We start from the raw sequence: 16,151 nt of genomic DNA on the forward strand, positions 1-16,151 counted from the left end.
CATTCAACAGAAATGTATTTTTCACCCTTGCTAGACCAAAGCTAGCTGTTCAGTGTTATGGTATTACCATCATCCGTGTTATTTACTTTGTGGTTTGACAAACAACATCACAAATCAGTTATTCGCTAAATCCTAAGGAGGACAGAACTTCAGCATCTGCATTTCCTTGTCAGTGCTGAAAATAAAGCAGCAAATCCACCACAATCAGTAGAAATAATAAAAAAGACATCTAAAACTTCCATCAAAAATTTAAACAAGGCTTCATAAAACTGCTTTTGTGCCTCATCTAATTTTAATAGTAAAAAATCTATATTAACTGTAGTTAGATATTAAAATAAGAAAGTACATTACTACTCAAGGAGGTACTTTGCTACTCAATAAGTATCTTCGAAACCAGGAATTTAATACCCAAGAGTATCAGACAAGAAGAACTAGCCTGAATATATATATATATATCCCTAGCCTGAATATAACACTCCCCAGCTATGTAAATGAGACAGAAAATTCTCTGGCTTTGACCAGCATTGTAGCAACCTGATCCCTTGTGGAAAAATATTCTTGTCTTCTGCAGTTATACAGCATTCCATTGTTTCAACAGAAAAAAAAAAAAACAAAAAAAAACCCAGCTTAGGATTTTTTAAATATTTATTTACTTTTAAAACCATTTCATGCAGTGCCCTTTTCTTTTCTCTCTTCCTTTAAACTTGCCAATTCTTTGCAAGATTTTTGAAGTGCTGCGAGGCTTCAAAGAAATTTTGGTTTTAATGTTTGCTTCATTGGGTTAGAGAACTATTAAAAAAAATTACAGCATTTCAAGGAGTTCCATGTTTCATTCTCAGCAGTTTTTTTCCTTAATTCTACTTTACATCATTTACTTAGCTTAATCGCCCTTTAGAATAACTCTGTCGATTCCCAACTGTATTTTAACCACATTTACATGCACTTCTGTCTTTGACATACTCAGTAGAGAAAGACAAGTTAACTGGCATTAAGACCAACCTGCTTGAAGGTACCTACTTTCTTTTGAAAGAGCGCTTTGGTACAAAAGCTCTGATGTGCCAATCAGAACAACATATTTTCTAAAGCACAGTTCCATCATCCGCTATCATGAACAAACACGGAGCACGAGGTGAAGCGAGCAAATGGGATGAGCAGAACAAATCCCTTGCTTTGCTTCAGAATGTGAACCATGAAAATTTGTAATTAAAAAAAGACATTCATAGCATACAGTTTATAACTTCCAGCAGCAAAAAGCAAGTTCCTCATCAGAAATGTTAGAGAAATCCGCCAGAGTTTAAATTTAAGGAGGATTTTCCACATCCAAATGTCAGGCTCAAAACTAAGTGGGTTCAGTCCATGTTCCGTGACCGTTGCCCTTCATTCAGTCTCCTGAGAAAGGCTCTGGCATATTTAAAGCATGCTTTTACAAATTGTGCTATATATCACATCTCCAGCATCTGCAAGGTCTTCCAGTATCTGTTTTCTAGTTCGGCTCCTTTACTCCCCTGCTTCACAGACGATAAAGAACAGTCGTAAACATTTAACAGCCAAGATAAGCTAATAAATACAGCCCTAAATATTATTGCCCCTACAAACAAGAGTGAGAGAGTAATTTCTCCTAAAAAAAAATAAAAATCTCTTTAAACCCGAGAGCTTTTTATTAAGCCAGCAAGTGACAGCACCAAAGGCAACTCAGTCAAACACCAAAGCCAAAATAAGTGCATTAGGCTTTGAGAAGAACCAGCAAGATCTGCTTCCTCAGTTGAGTAGTCAGTTAATTGAATTTTCTGGCCAGTCTGGTGCTTGTTTTTCTTATTATCTGTTCACCCCGAAAACCTAATGGATAAGCCTTAATACTGCCACCTGGTTTCCTGTGGTCCTTTCCTCTTCTCTGCGCTGCCCTAGCTTTGTTTCGGGTCTGTAGCAAGCAACTCCTTCTTAGAGACAGTGGTGAGTGAATGCTGAAACCATAGTAATTGCAGACCTTGCTGCGTAAGCAAGGGCAAAGTCTCTTGTGATGTATGAACCAATCTTTGGCCACATTCAAACACTGAAAGAGCTTGTGGAAAACAAGAGCTAATATGAGACCCCCACCATTTCAAGACATTCCCATCTCTGTCCTGGTCATGGCTGAACACATCGAATTAATATTTGCTGTAGCCTGGACTGAGAAGGTCAAATATCCCTCGAGAGGCTTCTAAATTGAAGATATCTAACAAAGATCAGATTGTTACTTATATCATAGCATGGTTTGGTCGGAAGGGACCTTAAAGATCAGCCATTTCCAAGCCCCCTGCCAGAGGCCAAGGCCTGCATCACTGCATCAGTCTCCCACTGTCTCCTATTCAAAGTTCCCCCATAAAGAACATGCACAGGCCACTCCTGCTTTTTATTTAGATATTTATAAATTCTTCACTCTAGATTTGTACCTGCATAGCCACATAGTATCTAGAGCCACATGCATACTCTGCAAAAACCTTTTTTTTTGTCTGCAAGGTCAACAAGTAACACCTATTTGCAGCTGACCGACCAACCCAATTTTAAAGTTTAAAAAGAGAAAAGTAGCAGGAAAAAAAAAGCGGAAAGTTAAACACTTCTTAAAATTTCTCTTCCTACTTCAAACATAGTGAAGAAGCTTTAACCTGAGGTAAAAAGTGGCATATGAATTTCAGGAAGATTTTCTTCTTTTGCTGGAATTTGGTTGTTGAGAGTGAAATCAGGCTTGTGACTGAAAGGTAACTTTGAACTCAACTCATGAGAAGACAGTCCATAGCAAGGTACATTATTATTCTAACTTTGAATAAGGCATGATCACACGTTGCAGAGGTAGGCAAATGCTTTGCAAATGTCATGGGACGCTTCTAATTTTGAAAGCCACTTAAATGCATTTACATTTCTAAACTCACGTCATCACTAAGGGGTTATTGTTCATTTCCAGTCTGTTAGATCTAGATCCTGCACGTCCCACACGTGCCATACTTCAAAGATTTTGTTCTTGTTTCCTGCTCTCACTCATCACAAAAACAGATGAGAATCAGACGTTATTGCTTCAGAATATTAAAAGTAAATGCAGAGAGGGGTTAATTTATACATTCCACAAGAGATTTGGGAGTGTTATTGTGAAACATCTTGAGTGTTAATAATAGTTTTCTTTTTATTTGCTTTGTTTCTCTGAGCATAGCTATAGAAAGAATAAAAAATATCCGTGGGCATTGTAGGAAACACTGCAATCCAAAAGTAATTCATAATGCAGTTCTACTAAGGGCCCTGTGAATAAAGCATCTCTGCATATTTCAGAAACAGAGCGCAAGCAACCTCCCCACTTGAAGAACATCAGTACTTCTTGAGCCCTCATTAGCAAGCTACTACCTACAGGGACAGGCATCTCCCAATCCATCACGAGCAATGGAAGATGCGAGTTCTACCAAATTAAAAGGAAGTTTTGTTATTAACCAGCTACAACAGAATTTCTCTTAATGAACTCAAACAGACCAAACCAAAAGGAAAAAAGAACTGGGTCTTACTTTTTGTTTTGCAGGGGCTCATTAACCTGCCCAGGATAATGTAAAGAACCATTTTACTTCATTAAGCACACATTACAGCGAAGCACAAAAGAGCAGCCAGATGCTTATCCCTGCAGAGAGGGCCGTGGGGTTGCCATCCCTGGGGCATCGCAGCCAGAGCCGCCTGGGCAGGCGGCATAACTACAGGAATCAGTCATTAGCTTTTGCCTGAGGAAGAGGATAGCATCTCTTCTTTATTCAGAAAAATACTTACATCCCATGCATGTTTGTCATCAAAGATGCTTCTGTTTTATTCCTACCTCAGCACGTATTAAGGTTCAATACACCCAACATATATTTGTTTTGAAAGAGAGCACAGTACAAAAGCGCTGTATCTACAGCACAATCACCCTTTTCCCCTAAAGATATCTCCTTTTGCAACTGGAAGTCCTGTAAGAACGGATAACAAGATAGGAATATTATAAAACAACATAAAAGTTGAAGCCACTTTTATCTCCCAGCTCCAGGTGTATGATTAAATCCACTCCAACGCTGCTTGGGGTTTTGAATCTTTTCTCCCTTTTGCAAATCATTCTTTTTTCCTTCATCCCACATGGCTACCCCAGCTGCAAAGAGCTGGTATAGGAAAATATTATCCCATGGAAACTCAAGCCTTCACCAGCATATTTAGAAACTAATTAGCTTGAAACTCAGAGCGTGAAGAAAACATTTCAAGGATAACACATCTCCTTTCTTTCTTTCATGACATTTTCCTTCTTTATGAAAGCTGAATCCCCATACCATGCATTTTGGTACTTTATCAGAATTACTTCCCAGCAAGTTTGGTGATGGCAGAAATAGTAATAAATGACTGTGTGTCAACAAGAGGGTTATTGGGGAAAGAGAAAAAGAATCTGTTACCTTCAAGCACACACCATATGTTAATTTATTAAAGTGTCAGGAGGAAGGCTTTAAGGTAAAAATGAGCTGACTCAGAATTCTGATTATTGAAAATGAATCCTTAATAGAAGTAAATGGACAAGAACAAAATTTCCCTGCTGTGTTCGCCATTCAAAATTAATTGGAAAGTGGCTGATTTGAGAATATTATATCCTCTAGTGAACTGAAAATGCTGTATTTTTCCCCCCCTTTGAAACCAAGAGTGGAGAATTAAATTAACTCTGAGGTTTGTTTGCTCAGAGTAGGCCACCAAAATGGATTAATTAATCATCATTTATGGATACTCTACAACATAGAGCAGTCAGCTCTTCATAAAACCATTAGAATAGCAACATGGCAGTAGAACAGTTATAAAAACAAATGATAAATCTCCTGCATCTTCAATCCATATCAACTTGTCCCGTATTTCTTTCTCTGCACTTTTAAAGAATATATCCTGGTGAAAATTCTTATTCAATGTTCGTAAGGGGGCTCAGTTTAAATGGGATGATCTACAGTTTTTCTACAACTGCATGCTCTGCAGTGTCCTGGGCAGTAATTTCCACAGGGAATATGAGTATCGTTCTGAGAGACTTTACCTTCTTTGGCATGGATACTACAAAGTGCCACATTAATTATAATAGACGTAATTCATTCCACCATTCAAAACAGTTAAAATCAGCTCTTATTTAAGCACATCTATAAAGGGAAATGCAAAGAAACAATAATTTATGGATGCTTATCTGAAATAATGATCATTTTGACCACTAATTGCCATTAGTATACAGATGAGAACATTGAGCCCAAAGTTCACCTAGGCCAGGGTATTGTTTTAACTCATTGATCAAAAGGGCAAATAGGGAGAAAAAGGACTGAAGATGCAGTTTAAAAAAAAACACATTATGCACCTGCAGTGCTAACACATATGCTTCGTTTCTTAAGTTGGTCGGTCCACCAACCTAAAAGCCAACGTTTACTTCAGGACTAGTTTCATCCTGCCCAGAAATACCGTCTTCTCTAGAACCTGTCAGAGTAGCCAGGGGATGTCTCCAAGCTGGGGGATGACAAACTGAACCCCAGGTCACTACAGGTGAGAGAAATTTCACAGAGAGCATTCCCAGGTGACCCACAGTGCATACACAGAGAGGCTTGAGTAAAGCACACAGCTTGGCTAAAATGCAGCTTTCATAAATATTTATCATCAGTGTTATTAGCTCTTTGGCACCTGGCCACTGCTGGTTGAATGCTGTCCAGATGTCTACACAAATTCCCGAGTGGCACAATAGCCTTCCCTTATCCAGGAATCACAGCCATGCAGGGGCTCCCTGTGCAGAGCAAACTTTCTCTTAATTATATCACATCATACCCTCTGTGCTCTACGTAACTAAGATTTGACATTGCTTAAAACATAAGCACTGTATTTAGATTTATTCAAAGTAATGAGAGCGATGGTTATTTCCATTAAAATAAAAGCCAAATGGGAAGAAATTTCCTATTTTTCACTCACAGAAGTAAGAGGCCCCAAAAGATACCTGGGAAATTCTGAGGAGTAATTAGATTTGCTGCAAAGATATTTAATCCACTCTAAAAAGTGATCCCTCCTGGATTATCTGCAATATCTACCTGTACTGAAACATGTCATTATTTAATTAGCTATCAGGCATTTATGAACAAGCATACAGAAATAAGAGAGCAAAGCTGAGCCTTCCCTAGAAATAAGGCCAAGCATTAGGGAAATTTGGTGAGGGTAGAAGCCAGAGCGTTGTTTAGAATTAATTTTGCTTTTTTTTTTTCCATGCTGTGATAAATACAAGGCTTGCAACGCTGTGTACCTCTCAGAGGTGCTGCAGAAGACCTTGGGCAAGTGCTGGCTTACGGTGATCGTGTGCCTGTCAGGTCAGGTCAGCCCTCCCGCCGCGATGGCAGGGCTGTTAGGACAACATCTGCGACATTAAGAACTGCAAGCGAGAAGCATCATTATTGCAGTGCAGTAATAGAGTAAGCTTCATGACTTTCTGTAGATGCAGCCAGAGCAGGAAATAATTTGATATCATAAACCGAGGCCAAGAAATACTCACATTATTCATTGGCACAAAATAATTGAAGCTGAACTCATTTTTATCTGCGGAGGATTATGACTAAAGAGGTTGACAGCCTCGACCAGTGTTTTGTAGTCGCTTGATAGAAGTTAACAAGAAGCATGCCACATTAATGGTCAAGAAAAAAGGTTATTGATAGCTATGGTCTTGTAAAAACTCCCTTGATCATCATTGAAAACTGAAGACCAAAATCATCCAAGGCTTCTCAGAGCTGTATCTTTGATTATACTTGTATTATTCTGTCAGAAACAGTCGTTGTACAAATCCAACATAATACAGTCGTTCACAAATCCGTTTTCATCTGGTTAATTTGTGTAATCTGAAGTTGGGTTTATTCTCGAGTCTGAACTGAATAGACTTTGGGTTTTTTTAGAGGAAGTTTATAGTCCAAGGAAGTTTTTTTTTTTTTTAATGAGAAAACACAAGTGGAAACAAAACTAATCCCTGTATCATGAATTGCACTAAAAAATGTAAATATTTGCTTAAAACAGGAGGATTTAATTGCTCTAGAGTTCTGGAAAACTTCATGAGGTCCACAGATGTGACTGGTAATTTAAACTTTGGCTACAATTAGATGTACTGCTGATGACTTATACAAGTGTGACAAATGGACAGATAAAAAAATCCATTTAGCTTTTCCACCCTTATGCAGCTATGCAATGATAGCATAAAGTCATCAACCCAGCAGTTATTTTTTCATAGACTCTGAAAACATGCCCTAATAGTTAAAAAATCCCCCCCTTCCCCCCCCCCACCCTTTTTTTTTTTTTTAATTTCAGGCTTTAGAAACATACATTAATAACTATAGGAAAGGGGCTTCCTGACAAGCTTCCTTAGTCTAGGATCCAATGCATCAGGGGGTTCAAAAAGTTATGTAACGTGGGAAACAGTTGCTATTTGGAATGGGGTCATGATTTAGCCTTTATTTTAGAGGTGAGACGTGGGTAGATTTTAGAAAATTAAAAACAAACATAGCAACATCGTTCTCATCAGGAAAGGAACAGCGCACAGGATTTTTCTGTCAATAATAAAGAATTCATTTAATCATACCAACTAAATAATGGAAAAGTAGAGAGCGTTCCTGGGTAAGTGAGAAGCAATTTTGCTCTTTGAATAGGGAATGTTAAAACAACATAGATACATGACAGCATTTGTATAGCTGTCTGAAGGCCATGTACCATCAGCAATTGAGAGCAGCTTCTCCTCCCATCGCTGGGAGCACTTGGGGTAGAATACAGACACTGTAATGAATATGGGCATAGGAAATAAAACACCACTCAACATTTTTGTTTCCCCTTCAATCAAAGATTTTTTTTTTCTTTCTTTCTAAACACTGTTTTTGTTGCTTTCTTTAGACATATCATGTTTGGAAAATATTTGATTATCCTGTCAAGAATGTTAAAATATAAAAAGATGCGCAGGGTGGAAATAGAGGAAAAATTTTAAAAAGTGATTTTCTGGCATATGAATGATTTTGCTTCAGTAGCAGAAGGGTCATGAATATGAATAGTGCTGCATTGTAGAGAAACAATTTGTCATTATTAAAATTAGTGCTTCGTCAACACAAAAATCTCACTCCCAGCTTTCTTTTCGTACTGCTGCACAAACAGCTGCATTAAGGGCCCAACTGCTCCAAGATTCATCATCAGTGAATAGGGCTCTGGCGCATAAGGCACAAGAAAAGTCTGTAAACCGTAAGAGGAGGCTGTCAGGACACAAAATATATTAAACACTTGAAATTGAAAGAGGTATTTCTGTGGTCAGCCTAGCATAGAGCTACTTGGTATTAGTAAATGGACACTTGACAGTTTTGCATTTCTCAGCCATGACATCCCATTTACACATGCAGAAATACAACACGCTGCCACCCAGATCCAATTAGGAGAGTTTGCACTTGGAGCAACTGCACAGCATTTTCAGAGCACAATGGAAAAAGACAGAATAGCAAAATTCATTTTTTTCTGGGAAATGTTCATGCAAGAGAAGAGCAGTAAACACGCTACCACAATTCTACAAGAACAGGACACCTGCACCATCTATTTCCCAACACATCTTGGTTTTGCACAAGATTGAGTTATACCTCTGGTCTATTTCACATGCGTTAATTCTTCCTTTCTTGAAAATTTTATTCAAGAGATGTAGAAGGTAGGAAAAAGTTGTTAAAGACAGCAAACAGCAAGTTCCTCTTAGAGCAGCAGGAATCGCGTGTGAGATTTATCTCTATTCCTGGGCTTTCCAGCAATGGACCAAAAAAGAAGCACAAGCAAAGGACCTAAAAGGGAGCATTGATTGTGTTCAATCATTAAATGAGTGAGAAAATGAGGCGGAGCACATTTATACACAAGTTTTGTAATTTTTTCATTGCAAGTGTTAGTTTGATAGATAGACATATTCGCAACCACCAGCATGAAGGTATCAGCCAACATTTGATTCCCAATATCGGATAGCCATCCTTGAAACTGGCCTGGTACGTCACTGAGACTGGTTACATTTCAGTTTGAAGCTGAAGGATTAACAGTCCCTTTTCCAGGAACTTCTTCACAAACCTCACCATCCCCCTGTGCCACAGTTTTTGCCAGCAGCAAGATGTAAAACTCTTAATTATTTTTCTTAGTGTGAAAGCCATAGCTAAAAAGCAGTAGATGTTTCTTACAACAAAACAGGGCATTAAAAAAACAAAATTGTGTTTCCATAAGAAAAGGACCCCGGACACAGAAAAGGGAAGCTGATAATGGGGTATAATGACCAAGACCTGTATCAGTGGCTGGATGGCAGAAAAACAGAAGAAAGCAAAAAGATGGTTTTTCTACCTACACCTTCAGCATTCTTTGCCCTTTGCAGCTCTCAAAAAAAAAAATGACTGATCACAGTGGCAGGGACAGAAGGGGAGATAAATCACCAAAGCTAATAAGATACTGCATCGGTACAAACTACAGCATCACTTGAACACTGCTGTCCTGCAGAGTGTCTGTCTCTGGCACCAGTGGAGGAACACAGCCGGCACCAAAGAAACCACACAGCCAATCTCATTTCCAGCAGCCTGTTGGGTATAGATTGTGTAGTGACAGCAAGGAATAGTATTCAGTGCCTTCCTGCACGTTCGTGTAACATACATGGCTTATGCAAGTTTAACCTTAAGAATAAGGTGATGCAGCCAAAGCCTTTTGCCAGCCTCAGGAACTTGAAACAGTTTATTGCCTTTGTACCACACTGCTGCACAGTGCAGCCTCCTGCCTCCCTCCTAAAAGCATTATCCCTACCCTGATGAAGTGCTTCCTGCTGGTTAGTGTCAGTCTGTGTGCTTCAACTTATGTTTTGTCACAGAAAGTATGAAAACAAGGCTCTTTTCTTCACTCATTTGCCTCAGAGCACTGCAGGAGGGAACCGTCCTTGGTTTTTGGTGGTTTCTTCACTCATGCCCTTTAGGCAAGTTTTCAAGCCTTTTTGTGCCCACCAAAACAGCACAGTAAAGCTGTGTGACAGCATTGTGTATCTCGGTGCCAGCCTCAAGGCACACAGCAGCATTATGCCCGCTCAGCACATCTCTAAACTATCGCATTTTCTATGGATTGATGCATCAGCATGAAAACACACTCTCATGTCCATCCATGCTGTAAACATGAACAGTTAATATGCATCTCCTTTGTCTCAACTGATTTGGAGACACATGGTGAAAAATTAGATATGGTTTTATCCTGAGTGTAATGCATTACATCTGGGTGGGTTTTTTTCACTTCAGAAAAGATCAATGGAGCACAGAGTCAAAAGAAAGTTCCACTATCTTTTGACTCCATAAAGAGTGATCAATTGGATCATTTGGGTTGGAGAGCAGCCTAATGAAACTCTTAAAATAAGCTAATATCCACCTTCTATAAGTACCTTTTTACATTAAAAATATCTCGGTCAAGTTCAAGCATAAAAAAAAGGAGCAAGTACATTTGCTTGCATAGTTTATTTGCTGCAATAACATTAAATTGCTGTAACAATATTAAACGTCATTGAAAGACCCTTTAGTACTTATGAAAAGAAACACTTCAGAGACAAAATGATGTTCTCGATCAACATTTCCTATGAGCATTTTCCTTTTTATCATTTCAAAATAGTTTGCAGGAAGCACTTGTCATATTTTGAGAAGCTGAATTCTAAACTAGAAAGGATAAGTTCATGTTGGGGGTTTTGGGGAAGATGAGGGAGAAGTTCATTAGACTGGAAACCAAAAGAAGACTCATTATGTTGCTTATAAGTTCCTGGAGCACCACATACAGACATGCATGAAGTTCAGAGTAATTTTAGTGTTCACTCCAGTTACATTAAACCCTTTCAGTTTTAAAATGCATAGGCACTGGAATCCACAAAGTCAAGCTGACTGAAAAAGAGATTTTGTACAGTTGCCAATCTTTGCTCAATAGATGCTCAGAACAGTATGAAAGTGAAGAATAAATTACCTTTTGTGAAATAAAGTGGGCACAGTGCAAACACCCTGCAGATGGGCCATAAGGGACACTTTCCCCTAAGCCTCATCCATCTTCTCCTTATAGAGGTACTAAAAGCCTCATCAATAATTTAACAAACTAATGGGCACTTTTTTAAACACTGTGGATTAATGCTTAAGTGCCACATAGGCAGAGCAAGATGGTGAAAGTGAAAAGCTTGTGGCTTTTTCTACTGTGGTTGTTTTGAAAGTCACTATGGCACAGTGTGCTATGGTCACAGTATTTCTCTCAGCACCACTTACTTCTGCTAGCCTTCAAGCCTAGAACCACAAAGCACCTGCATAACCAACAGTAAACTTCAACTTCAGGTGGTAAAAGCGGTCTGTTTTGGGAAGCTTTTTGTAGTCAGCGGGAGCAAGCCATGTGGGTCAGCAATAACAACCTGCCTGAAAAGTGCAGGGACCACAGTGCCAGGTCAGCCAACTTCTATGCTTTCCCAGCTATAGCCTACCCCCAGCAAGGACAACATACACCCTGACACCCCCAACATATCTAATATATGCTTCAAGCTTCAAAGGACTGTAGCCTAAATGTTGTCTCCCATGCCTGAGTTGTGCAAGGCGTCACTCAAATTTCATCCAGCTTCCCTTAACACATAGGAGAAAGGAGAAAAAAAAACTCACTGACCTGAGCATGTACCCAGGCTGCAGGAAACGCAGATATCCTGATGTAGCTCTTAAAGAAGAAACACATACAAACAGACCCCATTCTCACTACCCCATCCCTACTGCCTGCACTTCACTTTATAAGCTTAAACCCAGCCCCAATCCGTGCTATCGGTTCCCATCTTTAATCATCCAAAAAGACACTCACCTGGACATAGGTAGCTGCAAAGCAAGAAACTTACCAGTGAATCAGGTGTCCTCACTCCTGATGACAAATCTCTTCATGGTCAGGTGCTTCAGGTCTCAAAATGAGCATTGTTTATATCCCCAGCCCTGCGTGAAAGCTTGCATCCTACCTGGTAATGCAAGTGACTATTTCTCACACCTGTCTTTAGGCAACAAGCCCTCCCTAGGCATTACAAACCAGCTATCTAATGGAAACCAGACACAAAAAAGGCCAGGAGAAAGAGTGCTGAGCCTGTGCCATTTCTGAACCCGGTTCAGGCTGAAAATGGATAGATCACTGTCCTTCACAAAACCAATGTTTTTTTCTCCCTGTCCAGAAATTTCCTGCATTAAGGCAGGGCAGCCAACTGCTAAATTTAGAATCAGGGAATTCTAGAACCATACCATTAAGGTTGGAAAAGACTCCTCTAAGATCATCAAATCAAATCATCAACACAATACCAGCATGCCTTCTGAATCATGTCCTGAAGCACCACATGAATATGTTCTTTGCACACATCCAGGGATGGAGACTCCAACACTTCCCTGGGAAGCCTGTTCCAATGCTTCACCATGCTTTCAGTAAGCAAATTTTTACCTAATATCCAAACTTCCCACCATCATACTCTGGAGTTTGCTGTAACTGACATTATACCTCTTAATTTTTTAGCTCACATCAGGGCCTCCTCGAAGCATGATATCATTATTAAGTGCACTGTCTGACATTCATCCAATTGCTGTGGTCATGTTAGTTAAATTGTACTTGTGATCTACTGCAAGTTATTGATTATCAGCTTCAGAGATGGTGTTGAAAAAGAAGAAAAATACACACTGTTCAGTTACCTCTAGTATGTCATTTCTTGATAACAGTGTCATTAAATTCCATGGCCATTTTGCATGCTTTTGTTGGCCGATGTACTGAGTAAAACAGTCAGGTACCAACACCCAGTTTGATAACATCTTTGTAAAAATAAATAATGACAATCCACAGATAAACCAGGCCTTTGCATCCGCAAAACCTATTTTAATCATCTTATGTAAACATCAGAAAATATATTCTCCACATTATTCTTACAAATTCTTTTTATCCCTCTGAAAGAAATTATGAGGTTGACAAAGCATGTAAAGAAGAGCCATAGTAAGGCTGATAAAAGGGCAGAAGTTATATTGGCTTTAATGAAAAGAAACAGTGATAATGATAGGCTTGAAAGTGATAGGCTTGAAATATTTACAATTAAGAATTTATTCACCTACTTATAGCTGTGCCCCTTTAAACAAACTAGTCAACCCCACACTCAGAGGAGACAGCGTGACAGTCAGATTTTCAAGTTAATCCCTTAAGAGCAGCCCAGAAATTAAGTTTTGCCTACACATCTGAGGAATGGAGATCTGGCTCCCTTGGAGGTGCTGGGGAGTCCTAACCAAGGGCTCGTGTACACCAGCACCGCCTGGACGCCCACCCAGGGATGAGGAAGAGAGAGGTAAACAGGAGGCATGCAAGAAATAATTTTTATGTCGTTTGTAAAAAAACATCGAAACAGCAGAATAAAAAAATATCTCTGAAATCATCTCCTGGATCTTTAGTCCCTGAAGAGTCCATGAGTGATAAGTATAAAGAGGGGGATTTTAAAGAAATGGTGCATACGTGGCAAGTTTGGAGATTTGAGCCTCACAGAGGGGCTGGAAGATGCAAATATTTTAATGTTTTTATTATCTTCTTTTGGGTTGGGGGGGGGGTGGGGGGAAAGCGTAGGGCAAAGCTCCCAGGAGCCTGCTCTTCCATCCAGATGCTGCCATCTCCTGACGTTCTGCAACTGAAACTTTCTCTTGCCTCCCAGATCAGCATATTCATGACCCATTTGTCTAATTACGGGAACGACCGTCTGGGCTTGTACACCTTCGCAAACCTGGCCAACTTTGTTAAGAGCTCAACTAACCTGAAGCTGCAGACGCTTCCCCCAGTTCAGCTGGCTCAGAAGTACTTTGAGCTCTTCCCAGAGCAGATGGACCCTCTTTGGCAGGTAACACCGCAGCCTTTTCCCCCTTCAATGACAATCTGTTGTTGAAATAAGAATCATGGAATGGATCATGGAATGGTTTGCTTTGCAATAGACATTAAAGATCATCCAGTTCCAACCCCCCAGCCATGGGCAGGGACACCTCCCACTGGATCATGCTTCTCCAAGCCCCATCCAGCCTGGCCTTGAACACCTCCAGGGATGGAACGTCCATGACTTTTGTGGGCAACCTGGGCCAGTGCCTCACCACCCCTACGGTAAAAAATTTCTTCCCAATATTTAATCTAAAAATCCCACTTGACAGTCAGATATGTTATTTCTTCTGCGTGCCTTCTTAGATTATATAAATTTCCTTGATAGGCCACTGCTTTTGAGTAGAAATGGATTATCTTCCATTTGTCCAAAATCACGCATGCTAAAAGCATCTAATTGCTCTTTATGGGAGACAAAGCTTCCCTTCCAGTCCCTCCTGTTTGTAGCTTTCCCGATGCATTGCTCTGTGTTAACTAATTGTGTTGCACTATTTGTAAGACACTTGCAGCCAGCTGATTGTGAGAGATTTCTCAGGCCAAACAATGCAGATTCCTTGCACCCCTTAATGGGGAATCACTAATGTCTGATCACAAGGAGAATTTCCCACCATCTGAATTATTTCCAATGGAATGAGTGGTGAGGCCCTGGCCCAGGCTGCCCAGAGCAGCGGTGGCTGCCCCATCCCTGGAGGTGTTCAAGGCCAGGTTGGATGGGGCTTGGAGCCCCTGAGCCAGTGGGAGGTGTCCCTGCCCACGGCAGCGGGGTGGAACTCGATGAGCTTTGGGTCCCTTCCAACCCAAACCTTTCTATGATCCTATGGAATAGTGAGGAAAAGGGAGGGCAGGAGGAGTTAGTGCAGCAAATGTATGTAGCAGCTATTTTAGGTATTTTAAGAATGGAAAAAGATTTCTGCACAGCCTGACTATTTTCTCTCTCTGTTTCAAATGCACACTAGTGCTGCTTGTAATCTGAACACTGTCATTTCCTAATCATTGTTACACATATCTGGCTCTTCTCTTATTCAGAATACAATGTGCCACGCTGTGCTTTTAGCTACGCAGGCATAAACACAGAACGACACCATAGAGAACTGTGCAATTGTTTGGGGCTTACACTGGCAAAAAGGAGCACAAAACTGCCCTGTTATTTTTGGCCCTGATGCAAAAAAAATTATAAATCTGAAATATTTCTACTGAGTTTAGTGAAGCTGCAGCGATTCACATCAGTTAATGATTCTCTCCATTATATTTTGTTACCTTTATTCACTAACAAACTGTATCTCCTATTACCAGCCAATACTATGCAAAAGCCCTATCTATATGAAAACTGCTATAAAGAGCAGTCAATCCTAACCTTTTCTGTGGGGCCTTTTGTTCACACATTTTTATTTTGTATTAATACCCAGTAGAGAGATAAGGAGGTGAATAATATCCCACATTTCTATTTCGTCCTTCCTTTTGGCTTCTTACGTAAATTAAAATTGGCACTAAGTCCTACATATCTGAAACCATTTGGTCACCCAAGAAAGTAATGCCTTGAAGCTATTCAGGGGTTTATGTTTTAACCTCAAATGAACACTTGATTAAATCAATGTTTTAATCCTTTTTTTCTTCTTTGTCTTTTCTTTTTTTTCTCCTTTTTCTTTTCTTTTTTTTTGTCCTAATGACTGAACTTAATCCTCAGTCATGCAAAACTATAATGTACACGTTGGATTTTAGTCAAAGGGACCTCACGCACGCCTATGTACATGCCTATGGACCCTGAGTTTGTGAGCTAAGCCTGACTAACAGAGAGAAGGAATTGCAGTAGTCTCACAGATTGTGGATTTTAGACACTAATCCTTCCAGGTTTTGCACAACTATTTAGTGTTACTGACTTCCAGGGACCCCTGGAAGGACTGGTCCTGAAGAATACCTAGGAATTTAGTCTCTCTGTGCCTGAATGCTTCTGTAGATCTGCACTAGAGTGTTCAGTATCTGTCAAGGGTAAACTCTTATGAGGAAATGGATTTTGCTACTTAGTGTAGGGCTCTGGCATTAGCGCATAACATTTAGATCCTTCAAAGACCCACTTGCAAGCAAACAGTCAGGATACCCACAGGGTGATGTACACAACCACATTTTCTTTTTCAGAATCCATGTGATGATAAACGACACAGGGATATTTGGTCCAGAGACAAAACTTGTGACCACCTACCCAAATTTCTGGTGATAGGACCCCAGAAAACAGGTAAAAG

General features: G+C 39.9%; 1 protein-coding gene across 2 annotated transcripts in view; it reads left to right on the top strand.

Moving 5' to 3' along the window:
* Positions 1–16,151, top strand: part of NDST4 (N-deacetylase and N-sulfotransferase 4) — a 152,039-nt gene that overhangs the window by 118,157 nt on the left and 17,731 nt on the right. For both annotated transcript variants that reach the window (XM_054065802.1, XM_054065801.1), the window contains exons 8-9: positions 13,703–13,885; positions 16,048–16,144. In XM_054065802.1, coding sequence (XP_053921777.1) covers positions 13,703–13,885; positions 16,048–16,144 — 280 coding nt within the window. The remainder of the gene's footprint in view (positions 1–13,702; positions 13,886–16,047; positions 16,145–16,151) is intronic.

This window comes from Cuculus canorus, chromosome 4 (assembly GCF_017976375.1).
Source record: "Cuculus canorus isolate bCucCan1 chromosome 4, bCucCan1.pri, whole genome shotgun sequence".
In the NCBI taxonomy this organism is placed as follows: domain Eukaryota; kingdom Metazoa; phylum Chordata; class Aves; order Cuculiformes; family Cuculidae; genus Cuculus; species Cuculus canorus.